We start from the raw sequence: 20,994 nt of genomic DNA, 5'->3' as shown, positions 1-20,994 counted from the left end.
CGCAGCATCCTAATCATGGGGCGTATCCCGTAAACAAACCGTGGCTGTGTTATCTGCCTAAGGTAGAGTTCATTTGAGACGGTAAGATATCACCAAGTAATGGGGTTTGTGGGTGTAATTAGATGAGCACATTTTAACCTCCATCTAATCCCGTCACTGCAGCATTTACTTTTGGATATTTTCCAATCTCGCAGTGCCCCGCTGCTCTCCTAACTTCACAACAGGCAACACAGCCATAGGTTAAACCATCACAAAGTGCACAGGTCCATCATTTTGGGATAACACAGTTTGCACTAATGATGGAGCAAAACTGCATCAGCACTGGTGAAATCAATGTTATATGAAAACATTTGGTGCAAATGGCACCACTGCAGGTAATGTAGTCCCTGGACTGTAACACGATCGGCGCATCTTCAAACACCGTCTGCTGCCCTGTAGCCAAACTTACTCTGCTGAATCCACTAGGGAATGGGGCTTGGTGAAGAGTCATTGACTTAGACGCTATTTATTCAAACCCCATCATGGATCGATAAAGTGTCCATTAATCTGAGACTGCATTGTCTTTTCGGCGGGCCTTTGTTCTCAGCATATGTAAACCCGTGAGCAGCTCTTGAAGTGATGGCAAAGCCACACTGCTGGAAAGACACAAAAAGCTGTACGATGGCACATTCCTTGAAACTGTGGTTGGAGTGTGATGGAGTCGCCACAAGCATTTGAAGTATCGTACACATATTCCGATCCGAAATCTACTTGAGTGTTAAATTAAATGTACTCGTTAATCTTCCCATTTGCAAAGCACCACCTGTCCAAACAAGAAAAGCTGTGAACAGTGACACATTAACAAGCGAGACAACAAGGAGGGCAGGTTAAATAAGTAGTTTTCGTGACTCCATGATCCCTTTGCAAACACTAAACGTCCATCAAGTTAACAAGTAGGTTAATGTTTAGATTCTGACACATTGATATAGGACACAATTCTTGCAGCCTGCCGCTTATGCTTAAATGTGCGGGGTCCGGATGTGACAGGCTACCAGTCGTCAATGCACAGTAGCCATGAGGAGGCAGAAGGAAGAGGAGCGTAGAAGCCAGAGCCTTCCCTCCCTAGATGGAGATGGCCAGAGAGAACCACTCAGGATGAAACGCCGCATTGGCCTTTTTAGTGCTGTGTCATTGGTTGCAGGATCAATGATTGGTTCTGGCATCTTTATGACTCCACAGAGGATGCTGGCCTACATGGGAAGCATAGGAGGAAGCCTCACAGTCTGGGCCGCAGGCGGCCTGGTGACTATGCTTGGCGCCTTGTGCTATGCAGAACTTGGAACCACAATTCCGGAATCTGGAGGAAACTACACATACCTTTTGAGGAATATTGGTCCATTACCTGCCTTCCTTTACATCTACCTCACCGTATTCCTGCGGAGGCCTTCAAGTACGGCTGCCATATCTTTAAGTTTTGCTCACTACGTTGTAAAGCCATTTTACCCAGGGTGTCCATCACCTGAAATCGCAGTCAAAAGTGCTGCTATAGCGTGCATTCTTTTTATACTAGTTATCAACTGTTTGGCTGTGAAGCTGTCCACATCAGTGATGAACATATTTACATCTGCAAAAGTTATAGCCCTACTCATCATCGTCTTTGGCGGTGTGGTGATGTTAGCCAATGGAAACAATTTGCATTTCCAGAATGCATTCCAGGGTACCGCCACAGGATATGGACAGATTGGGATAGCGTTTTATCAGGGTCTTTGGACCTATGGTGGATGGAACAACATCAACGCTGTGACAGAAGAACTCAAGCGACCGGAAGTAAGTGTTTTGTTATGTTATCCTTGATTTGTTATGACCACATTCCACAACCACAGGAAGAAAGAAATAGTTCCATATGATTTTTTACATCCACAGATATGTTATACCTTGAATCTGTTCAAATTATTTTGGATTAATTTCATCAACAGGTATGTTATACATCTAACCTATTCAAATTAATTTAATCAAATCCCGAAAATGCATGCAATGGCCATTCAACATAAAACCATTGTATTGTTGCAGCGTCAGAGTACGATAATCATTCACCATCAATGCAGATGGCGCACTGCTCAAACGTGACAAATATTACATGCATATGCTCACATGCACTTCAAAACCCAGGGCTCTCACATCAAGGGTTCCTCTTAATAGTCGAGTATCATAATTATTTATTTTGTCAGATTTTCTGCCAAGCCATCGCTGGAGTTTTGTGGACATCTCGATCCTGTGGGCTCAATTCGCCATAGAGACGTTTTAATGCATGGGCAAAGTGTGCTCTGGCCCAGGGACCCCGCCTTTCCGCCGCCCCCCACAGAACCAGCTCAGTTCTGCAGAACAGAAAAACCTGCCCTGATGAACAAGAATAATTTTTAAGGAGTTCTGCTGAAAATACCGTTTTCCTTGAATTTATTTTTAATGTGGATGATGTGTGACAGTCTATTACGGACATTTTGCAGAGAAAAGTTGTGTTTATGTTTCATGCTATATCCATAAAAAGTTTATTTTAGTTCAAAACAGGGGACCTCACATAAGAGAAATTGGAGGATGTCACAGAAAATATTTTCAGTAATATTAGTTAGCTGCTGCTGTGTAACAATATTAAAAGAGCATGCCACTTTACCTGAATATCAGATGTAAACATGCTTAGAATTTGGGCCAGCCTGTGCACTGTCAGTGACCTGGCCAAAAAAGGGCATGAAAGAGCTGAAATTGGATCATAAATTCACAGCTATTATGAACAGGGGCCCCAAAATATGTTTGGCCCAGGGCCCCCAAAATCCTTAGGATGTCCCTGATCCGAAGTCTCCTCAGGAGATGATCCATCCGCCTACCAATCTTTGAAGTAGATCACCACACAGTCCATCCTACGAGTCTGTCATCTGTTCTCCAAACTTTTCAATCCGTAACCTGAAATGCTCTGAAAAGATCTGTGACCGCCAGTCACCGAAGTGAAATACTTTACCTGTTGGCCAGTAAGAATGCTCTAGACAGATGGTTCATGCCCTGACCTGCGGACTGAGTGTACGCCATCTTTTCTTCTCTTTTATTAACAGTATGCAATTAAGGAATATGAGGATGGCTGCAATGACTGACTGCATGTAAACCCTGTCCACACAGAATTTTAAATATCATCATGTTCTGCTCCCGTGCTGGTCGAAGAAGGTTGAAATGCACCAGCGGGTACTGTTTTTCCCAATTAAACTATGGGGTGAAACTTCAAGACCCTTTATGCAATGAGATTCAGGCTGGATATCCTACGCTATAGATTTGCTATCCTACAAGGAATGAGCATCTAAATTATTCCCTGGAAGACAAGGAATCGTTTAAGGATCTTCAGGAAAACATGCTTAATTTTTCTCTACTAATAAATCCTGAATGTTTCTATAGGCCACAAATATTTTTTAAGATAGTGAACAAAGTCACTGAACCCGTAGCAGGTAAAAAATACCGCAATAGAAGGCTCTTATCCCTCCCTGTTCTCTTCAGCTCCAATACCCATGGCCCCAGAGATAAATACTTTTATGCATATTAGTTTCCCAGATATTCGTTATAATAGTAGCTACTCTTAAAGCAAGGGGTCCATTAGATCTTTGTCCTGAAAGACTAGTGCACCAACTAGACCAACGTTGTTGTTTCTCCATTGAACATCTTGTATTTCTCATTCAATTAAGGCCTTGTTCCTCAGAACTCCAAAATAGCTAAAAAGCCTTTATCATAATAGCAAAATAGCCTTCACCATAAAATGTTTTGCACAGTTCTACAAAGTTCACATTTCAGATTCAAGCTTGAAAACGATTTTGAACAAGTTGCATCTGTAACTATGTAATATGTGGTACATGTTTGTGCAACAAAATGCAGAGACATTTGTTTAAAAAGTACAACACAGACAAAAACGTGACAATTAATAACTTCTGTCAGGTATATGATACAAACATCAGATTCACAGAGTAGGAGGAAATGACAAAGTCAATGAAAAATTCAATTCTGACAATATACCATTTACTCTATGTTTTATAGCTTGTCTTTCTGCCTGCCTGAAGCTTAGCAACAGTGTTTGCAAGAAGCTAATTTCATTTCTCTGTCTGAACCCCAATGGTTTCACTTGAATCTCTGCAAATCTGCCTGGCTTTAAGGATCTGCTGAAACAATGAGATGTTGGAAAGGGGAGACTAGCTCCACAAACTAAAGTCATGTTTTCTGTGAAATGAAAGTCACAAAACTTGGGACCTGATTTAGAACTTGGCAGACGAGTTACTCAGTCACAATGATGATGGATGTCACATCGACCGAAAGCTAAATCCCATTAAATTCAATGGGATTTAGATTTTGGCAGACTGGACATCCATCACCATTTTGATGGAGTAATCCATCTGCCAAGTTTTAAATAAGGCCCTAGGTTTCTTTTTGTAGAGAGGACATATTCAGATGAGTAGACCTTGTCACAACATTGGGACCAGGGAGGTGGAGATTTGGGTTGGCCTTGGGCTGAGTTTGGAGGGACAGGCACAGAGACAGAAAATAATCAGGCTTCTGGCATCTTGGATTTCTGTATTACACAGATTACTTGAATCATACTGCTTAAAATAGAACTTGTGCCCTAAAATAACTATGACTCATGCCCTTGCCATGCTCAGTGTTATCACCAACATAATTTCAGATGTGAGTAAGGATGTTATCAATGCCATCACTGAACATGTCATGAGTTATGTAATATGTGAGGGTCAAAGCAGTGCAAGGCCAGAGTGTGAGTTATAGATACATAGGCACATGTTCTAGTTACTTTTGATAAATATATGTGGTGGTTTTGTTAGCTTAAAACATGTTGTTTTAACCGACATTTTTACTTATCTATAATGTCCCTTTAACCATTTTTCAGTGAATTTCTGAGGTTTTTGTAAAGTAAGGAAAGAGGTTATTAGGGGTAGGATTTTTTTGTAGTTGGTTTTTCTTTCCCTGTTCCGCTCCCCCATATTTGTTTCAGGGGTGCCTTCTTCTCTGGTTTCTAGTTATTACCATGCCTAACTATAATGTCACTTTAACCTTTGTTTGTTCAGTGAATTTCTGAGTTTTATAAACATAAAATAACAATCTAAAGGCTGTCATTTGAAGTAAGGCAGACCTACCGGCTTCTTTAAAGGGTCAGAAGTCGAAAATAGAAAAGGCATGTCCATTGGCATTATTAGGGGCTCAGCACTTCACCGTACAACATCAACCTATTTATTGGCTTTGTCAATATATCACAACAATAATTTATCACTAACTTTAATCCAGTGTGTTAGACCTGACAGCCTTAGGGTGGTCATTCCTAACTTTTTGCCTGCCTCCCTCCATTTTTTCAGACACTGTTTTTGCTGGTTTTAGGACTTTTCACACTTTACCACTGCTAACCAGTGCTAAAGTGCATATGCTCTCTCCCTTGAAACATGGTGACATTGGTTTATACCCAATTTGCTTATTTAATCTACTTGTAAGTCCCCAGTAAAGTGCATGACATGTGCCTAGGTCCTATAGATTAAATGCTACTTGTAGGCCTGCAGCACTGATTGTGCCACCCACCTAAGTAGCCCTCCAACCATGCCTCAGGCCTGCCATTGCAAGGCCTGTGTATGCAGTTTCACTGCCACTTCGACTTGGCATTTAAAAGTACCTGCCAAGCCTTAAGCTCCCCTTTTTCTACATATAAGTCACCTCTAAGGTAGGCCCTAGGTAACCCATAGGGCAGGGTGCTATCTAGGTATAAGGCAGGACATATACCTGTGTAGTTTTGTATGTCCTGGTGGCGTAAAACTCCTATATTCGTTTTACACTGCTGTGAGGCCTGATCCTTTCATAGGTTAACATTAAGGCTACCCTCATAGACTGTTTGAGTGGTAGCTTCTGGTCTGAAAGGAGTGACAAGGCCATATTTAGTATGGCCAGAATGGTAATACAAAATGCTGCTGACTGGCGAAGTTGGATTTATTATTACTGTTTAAGAAATGGCACTTTTAGAAAGTGAGCATTTCTAGGCACTTAAATCCTTCTGTGTCTTACAATCCACGTCTGGCTAGGTTTAGTTGACAGCTCCCTTGTGTATTCACTCAGACAGTCCCAAACACAGGATGCTCAGTCACACTTGCACACATCTGCATATTGAATGGGTCTCCCTGGGCTGGGAGGGTGGAGGGCCTGACACTTACATGTCAAAGGACAGTAGCCTGCCCTCACACAAAGGACTGCCACACACCCTACTGGGACCCTGGCAGATAGGATGGAACTGAAAGGGGATCTTGTGCAGTTCTAAGCCGCTCTTTGAAGTCTCCCCCACTTCAAAGGCACATTTGGGTATTTAAACATGGTCTCTGACCCTACCACCTTAGACACTTCTGGACAAGATACCTCTGGAGAAGAAACCCTGAACCAGAACCTGCAACCTGCTAAGAGGAACTGCCTGGCTGCCCAAAGGACTCACCTGACTGCTTTTCTGCAAAGGACTGCTGCCCTGCTGTTGCCCTGCTGCCTTGCTGTCCTCTGGCTGTGCTGAGAAGTGCTCTCCAAGGGCTTGGATAGAGCTTGCCTCCTGTTCCATGATGTCTCAGGAACAAAAGACTTCTTCTCTGCAAAAGAACTCCTTGTGCGACGAAAACAGACTCACAGCCTGTTAGAAACGACACACAGCCTGCATCGTGATGAGAAAATCACTGCATGCCGAACTGGAACAACGCAGCACGACTTCCCCAAGAGGATATCGATGCAGCGCCAGCATTGTGACCGGAAATCCGACGCATGGCCCACTGGATTGACGCAAAGCTGAACCGGAATGACACAGCCTGACTTCCTGCAAGAAGAATCAACGCAGCGCCTGCCGGGTGGCAGAAATTTCCACGCATCGCCTGTGACTTCATCCTGCACGCCCAGGATTTCAACGTATCATCCCTGGGGCGTCCGAAAACACCGCAACCCGAAGAGGATCCCAGTCTACATGCCAGAAATCGACACAAAGCTTGCCCTGCATGAAATTTCAATGACACATCCTCTGTGTGTGCCAGAAAAATTGACGCAAACCTCCCCGTTTTCCACGCATCTCCTCCTCTGCGGTACCTTGCAGAGAATTTGAACACAAACCAGTTACTTTGTGCTTGCAAGAGACATTTGTTACATTTTAAAGACTTAAGACTTATTTTATCATTTACTACAGTGATAATTCAAAGTGTACTTATCAAATCTTAATCGTTTTGACCTGCATTTTATCAGATAAATAATATATATTTTTCTAAACACTTTGTGGTGTATTTTTGTGGTCTTATACTGTGTTATTGCATGTTTTATTGCACACATACTTTACACATTGCTTTCTAAGTTAAGCCTGACTGCTCAGTGCCAGGCTACCAGAGGGTGGGCACAGGATAATTTGGATTGTGTGTGACTCACCCTGACTAGAGTGAGGGTCCTTGCTTGGACAGGGGGTAACCTGACTGCCAACCAGAGACCCCATTTCTAACACAGCGTATTCCCATGTATGGCTATGTTTAATAATAATTACTGTTGCAAAGTATTTTGAAATATTTACAATAAAGCATTTTTATTCAAAAGAAACATAAACATGTGTTGAGTCTTTTGGTCATACTCTTTAGGCCACAACATGTAGCCATAGAACCAACCACAAGGGGTCTACGCCCTCCTGCTAAAGAGCTTACAGCTCCAGCTGGAGTGCTTTAAAAATGTTAAGCTCTCCTTGGGTCATGTATTCAATGACCCACTTACTGCCAGTTGTTTAATGTTCTTAGAGGAGCTGCTGCACCCCTAACTTAAAGAAATGCTTGGTGGCACCCCTACACCTTCTCAGGGCAGCACCAGGATCTAAAAGTAAAAGCAAAAGGTTCTTTTTGGGCATTATGGGGCACTCCCCAGCGGAAGCAGTGAATATGAAATGAGTGCCTACTCCACTCATCAGTGAATATGAAATGAGTGGCTACTCCACTCATTTCATAATCACCCACCTGGGGCACCCAACAACTGTAGGCAATGTTGGGGCCCACAGGAGAAAGGCCTAGAGTCCCAGCGGCCCCACCGGCTTCCTTGCCATCCAGGGTGTGATGGAAGCTGGATTTTTTTTAAGTGTGTGCCCCGGGCCCACTCGGGACACCCACTACCTGTCTCTGAGACATAAACTGCCCTTGAGGCCCTAGGGAAAGGCCCTTGGCCCCTGCTGCCCCTCTGGCTCCCCATCAAACATCCCTCCAGTTTGCCTGATGGAGAGCTGGCTTACAAATGTTTAAAAAGGGGAAGGGAATGAGGGTTGAGCGTGCACAGAGGTTTTGGTGCTCCCTCGACAGTGGTGATAAATAGCATATTATACTCTGCGCAGCTGCATGCATGGTTAATGTGATGGCCTTTTTTCGTGTTTGTTTGTTTTAACAACTTTGTTTAACCAAAACCGGAATGCAAGGGTTTACATTTGTGCAGCAAGTTAAAATCACTGAAGAGATATGTGACTATTAGAAGAGTTGTTTCCCTTTGTTTCCTTTTGTAAAATAATAATTACAGTCAATCTGTAAGGCAGTAAAAAGTATTACAGCAATACAGTTTCTCCAAATAACATTAGCTTACACATTAAGCAGTGAGCATAACTTTTAACTAAAAAAAAATGAAAAAATAAGGCGGCAAGGGAGTAATTTGCATTAGGCTTCTGGAATTTAGGAATGTTTCTCTACAACTACTTCACACACTGTGGTATGGGTCAGAAAAGTATATTTGAATTTGACCTTCCTGCTCTGAGTTTTAGAACAAACTTAAATTTATAATCCAAAAGTTGTGCATTTATGTCCATGAGACTGATGATCTCAATAGGGAATCGCAGAAGGAGTGTATACCATATGTGTTTTGTTGTGGAGGCTCAGGAACTCTTAGTCAATTACTTTATGTACAGCACAAGGTGATAGGTTCAGTGCTCAAGGTCTGTGAGATAAGTACTCAAGGCCTACAGCTTAACTACATATATTAATGTAATTTCTACCTTTTATATTAAAATATAGGACGTTTTTGTTGTATGTTTCAGGTAAACCTTCCAAGAGCGTTGATGATCGCTGTCCCACTAGTCACCTGTCTTTATATAATGGTGAACATCAGCTACTTCACCATAATGAGCACTGGTGAGCTTCTGGCATCAGGAGCTGTGGCTGTGAGTTGGGGGTAAGTATGGAAGCTGCCATCACTGGCCTTTGTATTGTACAGTGCATTGTATTTTAAATGCAATAGAAAGTATGACAACATAACAGCATTTCCTGAGATGTTTCTTGGCACTATTGGCAGGTAACAGATGTTTAATGCTACCCAACTCAGTGGTACTCATTTTAACAACCCCCGAAGGAAGAAAGGCTAAGTGGACTTGCCAGGATTTGAACCTGTGACCATGAGGTTGCATATGGATCACTGGAGTGTATGCATTAGTCCAGTGATCCCCAGAGCCAGCATAAAGTATCACTGCATGGTATCCTGGAGCTAAAGGACTGAGACTCATTTTGACATGTAGCTAAGATTACAATTATAGGGTCGCTCTTCCAAAATGGTCTATTTTAGTTGCACAACACCAAGTTCGGGGAGTCACAAAGAAATAATAGATAATAGGACTCCAAATGTGACAACTAGATTTGCTTACCACTGGTGCTCTGAAGCCACAGTACTTTTGGACTGCAGTTTGGCTTGCCAAGCATTCCGATGTAGCATTTGACTCTTCGGATACTGAGACAGAGCAGGCTAAGGCGTTCCAAAGAGGAGGTGTGGGCTAGAAACTCAGAACGCAGTTAAATTTCTTAATACATCTAAATAACTAAGGGCCTGATTTAGAGTTTGGTGGATTGGATAGTCCATCACAAACTTGATGGATACCCCGTCTGCCATTTTACAGGTGCATTATATCCAATGGCACTTGCAATACAGCATACGGGATATCTGTCACGTTTGTGATGGAGTATCCCACCCCGACACACTCTAAATCAGGCCCTAAAGTCCAGTCAATGTTTTACTTTGTGAAAAGAAAGCTTTTAAGACATACAAAGATGTAATACTAGTCAGAGATATGAGCCTAAATGTTATAATAGTGCCAATGTGCTAAGTGATTGGTTTCTTATAACATTATGTCCAAGGCAAGTCTTTTTCTATGATGATCTTGTATACAGTGTCTGTAATCCTAAATAGAATTTATTGACATAAGAGTTCAGCGGCCATACACATCAGTTGCATTTCTTCATAGGGAGATACCAGGGTTTATCACAGATTAGAGAGACTGTGTGTCACTTAAAAAGGTCACATGATTTATGGCTTATCTGTCATCATACACAGAGACTAGAGAGCCTCAAAAGGAAGCCCACATCCCAAATTGTCCAGAAGGCCCCACCCTGATATTGCAATGCTGATATAGGCACAGAAAGAGGGTCCTGGGGACAATGTCCAGTGCTTCCAGTGACACAGATCACAGGGGGTCACATCATCAGAGGATTAAATAAGTCCACTCCACATCTTCAGAAATCCTCCCACTGGTGGCGGGGGCGCTGACATCACAACAACTCCAAAAGGTCCTCAGGCAGATGAACTAATGACCTCCTTTTAGGTGGACTTCCCTCTGTTGGGTGTAATCCAGTATCCCCTTTCCCAGCAGGACGTCTCCTTCTCTAGACAGGACAGAGGTAATCTCGCCATGTCAGAAACAAGTAAATAAGTCTGCTGCTTAACTATAAATTATGCTGCCACTAATGCGCACATAGAGAGGGTAGTAGCCAGTCTCTCAATGAAAGGGCACTTTGGGTGTTTGCTTCGGCCTCAGGACATCACTCTGGGGTCTGAATTTATGTAACAGGGAAACCCACGTTGAACTTGCATGATCATTAAGCTCACTGGTAAATAAATGAAAAACACAGTGACTGAAACACCGGGAGAAATTATGTTAAGTGCACACTCCAAAACTGTGCAGGGAGCTTTCTGACCATTGCTTAGTAGTGCACATTCCAGCATGATTATATGCCAGAAGTCCTAATGCCAAGCTTCACATTGTGAGGGTATAAATAGAGTGGGAACACATCAGATAACCTTTTTTTGAACAGCTTAAGTATTGTTCACACAACCACAGAATTGCTTGCTTTTCACATCCAGAAGGCACTACAGTGTGGTAGAAATAATTACATTGTACAGCCTTTCCTTTCACACTTGCTATACCCAGCAAGAGTATGGCCTAATTCACTTTATGAAACCATCAGAAGTACTAAGGATTCCAGATCCATCTTGAGGTGTATTTGACAGAGAAAAAGAAAAACAAATCTCTGGCTGCAAATGTACCATTTATAATTTTAACTGAGGTATGCATTAAATTGGAGCATGTTGGCTTTATAATAGGGACAGATCTAGACCATGTCCTGTCATGTGTTTCCCTTATACAGACATAGCATACTGCTGTATTCATACAGTCATATCATGCAAATGGCTTTCTTCTTACCGACACTATTCTTACTAAGTCCCTAACAGACCCAAACACAATGCAGTATGTTCAGAGTGTACACAACATCTGATTCTTGAGGACCTCATGAAGATGTAGCATTTCTTCTGGCATACGTCTACTGGTGGGGCCTATGGCAGGATACCCTCATTCTGGGTTGCATAGTCTGCTCACACCCAGACTTTGAATGTTTTCAACAAGAATATGGTGAAGCTTTACAAGCCCTACAGTCCTGGCACTATGGCCCTCATTACAACCCTGGCGGTCGGTGTTAAAGCGCGGTAATTCAGCCAACAGGCCAGCGGTAAAAAAAATGGGATCATGACCACAGCGGAAAACGCCAACACAGACAGTCACTTTAACACTCCGACCGTCACAGCGGTAGCAACAAACCCCGTGGCGGTAACCGCCAACAGACAGGTGGAAGACAATGTACCACCCACCTTATCACAACCCACCAATCTGCCAGCTTTTCCGTGGCGGTACCAACGCTATCAAAAGCCTGGCGTAAACAGGACTTGGAAGGCAATCCACTCACCTTTCGACAAGAAACGAAGAACCAGGACGCCATGGAGGCCGAGCTGCAGGTTTTCCCCATGCTGGTGTATCTTCTCATTCACGACGGATATCAAAGGCGGCGGGTACAACCACGGTGAGTACTGCACCTAGCACACAGGGGGGGGGGAGGAAAAAGTGAGTGACACATACACACACAACACGCAACACCCCCACCCACACCCACAACACCATACACACAAAAACATAAAGCAACATTACATTTACACCCCGTAACCCCTTGGAAGAACACAAGGACAAAATGAATAGAGTCCAATCAGTGATATATTAGAAATAGGCAGACATAGTTAACAATTATAAAAGCAGTATGTACAAATATTTACGATATGTACAGAAGGCCGTACACTGTCCTTTGCAAATGTCCATGGCCCACTGGGCCAAAAAATCATGGGCGAAGCCCACACTTGACTCCTGCCTCAAAACGGAGAGGACACTGTAGGGGCATCAGGTCGAAAACACACAGGCGCCTCAGGGGGAAAGGGGGGGGCACCTCAGCCTGAAGATAGTACTATGCCACTGCTCCTGGAGGGGGCAACATGCCCACAGCGATGTTCTGGGGAGTGCAAACCCACAGTCTCTCAAGTGGGTGGTTTGCCCACTGCTTGGTCCTGGGGAGTGCAAAGCCACAGTCTCTAAGTTGGTGGTTTGCCCACTGCTCGGTCCTGGGGAGTGCAAAGCCACAGTCTCTCAAGTGGGTGGTTTGCCCACTGCTTGGTCCTGGGGAGTGCAAGGCCACAATCTCTGTAGTGGGTGGCTTCTTCCACTGGTTCTGGAGGGGGCATTGTGCACAGTATGCTTCATCCTGCCAAGGATAGGGTGAGTGGATGCATGTCTCCACTGGTTCTGGAGGGGGCATTGTGCCCAGTCTGCTTCATCCTGCCAAGGATAGGGTGAGTGGATGCATGTCTCCACTGGTTCTGGAGGGGGCATTGTGCACAGTCTGCTTCATCCTGCCAAGGATAGGGTGAGTGGATGCATGTCTCCACTGGTTCTGGAGGGGGCCTTGTGCACAGTCTGCTTTATCCTGCCAAGGATACGGTGAGTGGATGCATGTCTCCACTGCCTCTGAAGGGGGCATTGTGCCCAGTCTGCTTCATCCTGCCAAGGATAGGGTGAGTGGATGCATGTTTCCACTGGTTCTGGAGGGGACATTGTGCCCAGTCTGCTTCATCCTGCCAAGGATAGGGTGAGTGGATGCCTGTCTCCATTGGTTCTGGAGGGGGCATTGTGCCCAGTGATGCTGCACTTTGGGTGTGGCAGTTCACATTCCCTCACCTGGGTATCTAAGGCATGATATTTGCAGAGAACAGTTAGCATGATACCCCATGGAGGCTGAGCCAGACTCCATCCTGCGGCGACTAAGGCTGCAAACTGGTGGTAGTGCCGGTGCTGGTGGGGGTGCTTCAAGTGGTGGTGGGAGGTTCCTGGCAGTCTCCTGCAGCCCAAGACAGCTGCCCACTGGGGATGCTGCTGCTGACAGTTGTAGTGGCACCGGCTGGGCATGTGGCGGTGTTGATGGCGTTGCAGGTGGCGGTGCTTGCGGCGGGGTCTGTGGCGGGGATGCTGCCGGTGCTGGCCGTGGTGCAGGTGCTGGTAGTGGGGGAGGGAGACACCAGGCCGTCTCCTGCAGCCTCGGAGGGCTGCCCACTGGAGATGATGCTGCTCACAGTTGGTATGGCAGCAGCGGTGCAGGTGGTGGTGCAGGTGGCGGGGAGGGGGCGGTGCAGGTAGCAGTGCCTGTGGTGGTGCTTTCCGCTGTACAGGTTGCGGGGCTGTTGGGACTGATGGTGGGCACTAGTTCCTCACCTCCGAGGCCTGAAGTGCCTTGCTTTGGGTTTTTTCCCATTCCCCACATTGGCAAATGCTGTTGGGACCTTTGCACTGGCAGCTTGAGTTTTGGAGGAGGCCTTGCTGGGTGGGTTGTGCTTCTTGCCCGTGCTGCATGCTGGCCCCTTCTTCACCTTGGCAGGTGGCGGAAGGGGATGGTCCTTTGCAGTGGTCGGTGGCACACTGGCTGCCCTGACGGGTGGCCCCTTTGATCCTCTGGGACTTGCAGGTACCACAGCAGACGCCGACTCGGTGGCTGAGGTGCTGGCCTGGGATCTTGACACCCTGGCACAAGGGGAAGGCCGGTGGGAAGGTGAAGCGGTAGGGAAGAGGTTAACGTTAGCCAGGAAGCGTTTTTAGACACACTGGGACGGGAAAATGGAGAGGGCTTGGGAGTGGATGAAAAGGGAGTGGTTGTAGGAGGTGTACGTCTGCTGAGTTTGGGTGAAGGTGCATGGGCTGGATGCTGTTGTGAGGTGGATGGCTGTTGGGTGGGTGGGTGCTTGTGTTTGTGTACTTTGGGAGGAGGGGTCACAGACACACTGGGAGAGGACTTAGGGGATGTGTGCATGGTTGTGGGGGTGGTGACTGCCAGTGAGGGGCGTGTAGTGATGGGCGCGCTGGTGATGGAGGTAGTGGAAGAAGATGTAATGCATGCAAGTGTGAGTGTAGATGCTACTGGGAGGGAGGTGGAGGAGGAGGAGGAGGGGGAAATGGTGGAGGCAGTGGATGTTGGTGTGTTTGCATGGGCATGGTGCTTGTGTGGGTGCCTGTGAGATGAAGTGTGGTGCTTATATTTGCCTGAGCCACTTTGGTGTGGTGATTTGGGTGCATGCTGGTCTGAAGGTGTGCTTGGGATAGGCTGAGGTAGAGGGGATTGTGTCTGGGTAGTGGAAGTTGGAGGGGGGAGGCTGGACACAGGAACAATGGCTGCCGTTAGTGCTGAGGCCAGAGCCTGAAATGCTCTCTGTTGGGCCACCACGCCAGAGTGAATGCCCTCCAGGTATGCATTTGTTTGTTGCAAATGCCCTGCTATACCCTGGATGGCATTCAGTATGGTTGACTGCCCAACAGAGAGGGATCTCAGGAGGTCAATAGCCTCCTCACTGAGGGCAGCAGGGCTGACTGGGGCAGGGCCTGGGGTGCCTGGGGCGAAGGAGATGCCCACCCTCCTGGGTGAGCGGGCACGGGAAACACACTGAGGGGCTGCTGGGAGGGCAGTGCTGGTGGGGGGGGTGGCGGCTGTACCTGTTGTTGGGGTGGGCACAGAGGTGTCCTCCACCGCCAGGGTGCTTCCATCGGAGGAGGAGTCGCTGTCAGTGGTCTCCCCTCCTGTCCCCGTCATGGAGCTCCCCTCGTCCTCCGTCCCACTGGTGCCTTCAACCTCGGTGGATTCGGCTTCCAGGCCCATGTGGGATGCAGTGCCCTCCATCGCGGTTGCCTCTGCTCCTCTGCCAAATGATGCTAATGCACACAAGGACAGGGCGACAAAACAAAAAGGGGGGCGGTGAGACAGAGGATACACTTGGTCAATGCCAGCAACACCACTACCATTGGCGGACACAGCACATAGTGAGCTGCCCTATGCACTAGGCCATGCCAACCAGTCACTTAGATAATCACCGGCCCATGGGGTACAGTGCCTAACACCAGCATCTGCACACCTGACACCCACAGGACCCTGCCCAGTAGTAGATGGCCACTCACACCATTGGGGTAGGAGTGTGCCAGAGCCTACAAACAAGGAACCTACCCAGCCATGATCGCCCTGGCCTACGGGCACCCACAGCCCCCACCCAGCTACCTCCTAAAGCACGCAAAATCAGCTTTCTGAATCTGTACTCACCCCGTTGTGGCTGCTGTGATGCCCTCATACGCCCATCCAACTCCGGATAGGCCACCGCCAGGATGCGGAAAATCAGGTGGGTCATGGTGCGACGGGCACCCCTTCCACATTCGGAGGCCAGCCCCAGCTGGGCCTCTGCCGTTTTCTTGGTCCAGCGGCGCAGGTCCTCCCATCTCTTCCGGCAGTGGGTGCTCCGCCTGTGATAGACCCCCAGGGTCCGAACCTCCTTGGCGATGGCACGCCAAATACCCTTTTTTTGGTGGGCGCTGACCTGGAAGGAAAAGACAGCAGAAAAGGAAATCACTCACACGTCCGGACCGGCATACCCATTGCCCACCAGTTCCCACCCTTGCCCTGACACACATACACTGACCACCTCTCATGCAGCACTCAGGCCAGGACGCATCAGCACCCACCAACATGTGGCTTACATCCACACCACTCCAAACATGCATTGTCCACACATCATGCTCACAGTGTACTCACCTGTTTGTCTGGAGGACCGTAGAGTAATGTGTACTGGGGTAGGACCCCATCCACCAGTTTCTCCAACTCCTCCGCAGTGAAGGCAGGGGCCCTTTCCCCAGACACATGAGCCATTGTCGCTTCCAGACTCAGGTCACAGCAGCACTTGCAGTGTAGGTCCTCTCCTGTTGATGGTCACGTAGCAAGTGAGTGAAGAGATAGAAAATGGGGATGACGTCCACAGCAGTGCGTACCGTCACCGCCGGCGTACATCGTCATTGGCTCCTGAAACCCATAGGGCCCAATGATAACCAATGCGCAGTTGCGCGGCGGTCATCAACCGCCTACCGCGATGACGCACAACGCCAGCGCACTTACCTCAATTCCACTTGGCCCTCCTCATAGCTCAGGCAGCCACCGTTTCAGGGGGCCACATGGCATGGCACCTAACTGTGTCACAGCAGACATTGGCACATCATCTGACTCTCGATTTCACATACTGCATCTGTGACGTAAATTCAGCAATATTAATGCAATCTATGTGGAAATATGACCCTCTGCTCACCGTTCTCCTCCATAGGCTACAACCACTGAGGCAGATTATGAGATTGTACAGACCCCTGGTGGACCTGTCGACAATGGAGGACAGACACATTATCATCACATACAGACTTGATCGTGCCACAATCCAAGAACTCTGTGCCCAATTGGAGCCAGACCTGATGTCAGCTATTCGCCAGCCCACAGGAATCCCCCCTCTAGTGCAGGTCCTGTCAGTGGTCCATTTCCTGGCAAGTGGTTCCTTTTAAACTACAGTGGCCATGGCATCAGGGATGCCTCAGCCAAAGTTCTCCAACGTGTTGACCAGAGTGTTGTCTGCCTTGCTGAAACACATGCGCAGCTACATTGTGTTCCTCTAGGTGGATGAATTAGCCACAGTGAAAGCTGACTTTTATGCCCTGGTGACATATCCCCAACATCATAGGTTCCATTGATATTACACATGTGGCATTTGTTCGCCTCCGGAGAAATGAACAGGTTTGCAGGAAAAGAAAAAGCTATCACTCGTTGAATGTGCAGATGGTGTGTTTGGCGGACCAGTACATCTCTCATGTGAATGGCAAATATCCTGGCTCTTTGCATGACGCTTATATCTTGAGGAATAGCAGCATCCCATATGTGATGGGCCAACTCCAGAGGCACCGGATGTGGCTAATAGGTGAGCCCAAGGTCCCCACCCAGTATAAGTAGGTGTCTGGGTATGGGGTTGTCCCTAAGGGTTAGTGTGTGTCTAACAGTTGTCCCTCGATATTTACAGGTGACTCTGGTTACCCCAACCTGTCATGGCTACTGACCCAAGTGAGGAATCCCAGGACAAGGGCAGAGGAACGTTACAATGATGCACATGGGCATACAAGGAGGATAATTGAGAGAACCTTCAGCCTACTGAAGGCCCGGTTTTGTTGCCTCCATCTAACAGGTGGATCCTTGTACTACTCACCCAAGAAGGTGTGCCAGATCATCGTGGCATTCTGTATGTTGCACAACCTGGCCTTGAGACGCCAGGTGCCTTTTCTGCAGGGGGATGACCCTGGAGATGGTCTTGTGTCAGCGGTGGAGCCTGTGGACAGTTCAAAGAGGAGGCAGAGGAAGAAGATGTGAACAACTGAACAAACAATACAGCAGTACTTCCAGTGACACACAGGTAAGAGACTGTAACTCCACTTAACATTTCAGTAATCTGTTGGACATTGTACATGGCAGCCTCTTACCCTATGTCTATGGCCACTGACTGTTCCCTTTTGATTCTCTATTTTCAGACCTCTGTGCCCCATTCTGGCTCCTGCTATATGTACTGCTGCCCACCAAAGGTCATCCTGTAGTATTTTCACTATACATATATGTTGCAATGCTTTGAGAACGTTGTACTAATACATTTGGGATTCATTACACTGACTCCAGATTGGTATTTGTTTCAAGGGTGTTTATTTAGGTGTTAATAAATATAGGGGTATGTGCAAGGGGCTGGGGTGATGGTGGAGGAAAGTCCATGGTAGAGTCCATTCTCTTGGTATCACAGGTGCATTGTCCAAGAGGGCATAGGAATGGGAGCAATGGCAGTTCAAAGTGGACAGGGGAACAGAGTGGGACAGAAGGGTGACTATCAGGAGAGTCGTATTTCCTTGCGGGGCTCTTGGCAATGTTCTCTGTCTTCTGCCTGGATCGCAGGAACCGTTCACGGGGTGGTTCTCCTTCTGCAGGGGGTGGGGTGCTGGTGGCCTGTTGGTCCTGTGGAGGGGCCTCCTGTCCAGTAGCACCGGCGGAGGTGGAAGGCTGTTCCTCGGTTTGGCTAGTTTCAGGCACCCTTTGTTGTGCCACTGCCTCGCTCATGGTCTTGCCCATGTCAGCCAGCATCCCTGCAATGGTGACCAGGATGGTGTATATTTTTGTTAGGTCCTTCCTGATCCCCAGGTACTGACCCTCCTGCAGCCGCTGGGTCTCCTGCAACTTGGCCAGTACCTGGCCCATGGTCTCCTGGGAATGGTGGTATGCTCCCAGGATGTTGGAGAGTGCCTCGTGGAGAGTGGCTTCCCTGGGCCTGTCCTCCCCCTGTCGCACACCGGTCCTCCCAGCTTCCCTGTTGTCCTGTGCCTCTGTCCATTGAATCGTGTGCCCACTGCCATTGACCCCAGGTCCCTGATCGTCCTGTGTTTGTGAGGTTGCCTGGGGTCCCTGTAGTGGTGGACACGCTGCTGATTGACGTGTCCTGGGGACAGTGGCATGGGCCCCCTGGGTGGGTGCTGTGGTGGTGTTTCCTGAGGGGGGAGGCTCTGTGGTGGGTTGGGACTGTGGCAGGGGAACCGACTGTCCAGAGGTCCCTGATGGGCCAGGTTGGTCACCCTGATCCAGGCGTGCAGAGCTGCTGTCATCACTGTGGGCCTCTTCAGGGGGGGAGGGACTGGATGTAGCTGACACCTCCACTCCGCTGACACTGGGTAGCGGTCCTGTTGGGATGCAAATGCATTGTTATCAATCAATCAATCAATCACTGGATTTATAAAGCGCTCTACGTACCCGTGAGGGTTTCAAGGCGCAGGGGGGGAGGAGAGGGTGGGTTACTGTTACTGATCGAAGAGCCAGGTCTTGAAGAGTCTTCTGAAGGTGAGTAGGTCTTGGGTCTGTCGTAGGTTGGTGGGGAGGGTGTTCCAAGTTTTGGCGGCGAGGTATGAGAAGGATCTGCCGCCGGAGGTCTTTCTTCGGATGCGGGGAACGACGGCGAGGGCGAGGTTAGCGGAGCGGAGCTGGCAGGTGAAGGGTGTAGAAGCTGAGTCTGTTGTTCAGGTAGGCTGGTCCGGTGTCGTGGAGCGCTTTGTGGGCATGGGTAAGAAGCTTGAAAGTGATCCTCTTGTCCACGGGGAGCCAGTGAAGGTTTCTCAGGTGGTGGGAGATGTGGCTGTGGCGGGGTACGTCGAGGATCAGCCGGGCGGAGGCATTTTGGATGCGTTGGAGGTGTAGTAGGTCTTTTGCTGGGATGCTTGTGTAGAGTGCGTTGCCGTAGTCCTGTCTGCTGCTGATGAGGGCCTGTGTCACAGTTCTTCTGGTTTCTGTCGGGATCCGCTTGTAGATTCTACAGAGCATGTGAAGTGTGTTGTAGCAGGAGGAGGAAACTGCGTTGATCTGTTTAGAAAAGGTGAGGGAGGAGTCGAGGATGAAGCCCAGGTTGCGAGCGTGGTCAGTCGGTGTCGGTGGGGTTCCTAGTGTGGTAGGCCACCAGGAGTCTTCCCAGGCGGCGGGGGTGGGTCCGAGGATGAGGACCTCTGTCTTGTCCGAGTTTAGTTTCAGACGGCTGCTTCTCATGCATTCGGCGATGGATTTCATTCCCTCGTGGAGGTTGGTTTTGGCGGTGCGCGGGTCTTTGGTGAGAGAGAGGATGAGCTGGGTGTCGTCGGCGTAGGTGAGAATGTTGAGGTTGTGTTGTCGGGCTACTTGTGCGAGGGGGGCCATGTAGATGTTGAACAGCGTAGGGCTCAGGGATGAGCCTTGGGGGATGCCGCAGATGATGTCTGTGGCTTTGGAGCGGAAGGGGGGAGGCGGACTCTCTGGGTTCTGCCAGAGAGAAATTAGATGATCCAGTCGAGGGCTTTTTCTTGAATTCCGATTTCTTGGATACATGATTTCATGGTGCGGTGGCAGACTGTGTCGAAGGCGGCGGATAGGTCCAGGAGGATAAGGGCTGATGTTTCACCATTGTCCATTTGGCGTCTGATGTCGGCTGTGGCGGCGAGAAGGACGGTCTCAGTGCTGTGGTTTCGTCTGAAGCCGGAGTGGGAGGGGTCCAGGATGTCGTTGTCTTCGAGGTGGCTGGTTAGTTGTGTGTCAACGATTTTTTCAATCACCTTTGCTAATTGTTAATGTATCTGCGTGTGCCATCTTGTGCATGGGTGTGTTTCTCTGTATGATTGTGATTTCCCTGTCGGCTTGGCCTTGTGTGAGTGGTGATTTCTCTATTCCTCTATTGGGTGATGGCTGTCCATGCAGGTCTGTGAGTGATGCCCATGCATTGTTGTTGCATGCATGGCTTGGTATTGGGATGGGTGGGTTGTGCTAGTGGGGTACATGTGAGGTGGTGGAGTGATGGAGGTGAGGGTATGGGTAGGAGTTTGTGATGGCATGCAGGTAGGGTGGTGGGATGAGGTAGTTAAGATTTGACTTACCAGGATCCAGTCCTCCTGCTACTCCTGTGAGGCCCTCAGGATGCATGATCGCCATAACTTGCTCCTCCCAT

General features: G+C 48.0%; 1 protein-coding gene across 1 annotated transcript in view; it reads left to right on the top strand.

Moving 5' to 3' along the window:
* The first annotated feature begins 1,014 nt into the window (after positions 1–1,014).
* Positions 1,015–20,994, top strand: part of LOC138296657 (b(0,+)-type amino acid transporter 1-like) — a 97,424-nt gene continuing 77,444 nt past the window's right edge. Inside the window, exons 1-2 of the mRNA XM_069235996.1 lie at positions 1,015–1,806; positions 9,065–9,198. Coding sequence (XP_069092097.1) covers positions 1,054–1,806; positions 9,065–9,198 — 887 coding nt within the window. The 5' untranslated portion in view covers positions 1,015–1,053. The remainder of the gene's footprint in view (positions 1,807–9,064; positions 9,199–20,994) is intronic.

This window comes from Pleurodeles waltl, chromosome 5 (assembly GCF_031143425.1).
Source record: "Pleurodeles waltl isolate 20211129_DDA chromosome 5, aPleWal1.hap1.20221129, whole genome shotgun sequence".
Taxonomy (NCBI): Eukaryota; Metazoa; Chordata; class Amphibia; order Caudata; family Salamandridae; genus Pleurodeles; species Pleurodeles waltl.
The sequence above is the reverse complement of the archived record's forward strand: the minus strand, read 5'-3'. Positions and strand labels throughout refer to the sequence as shown.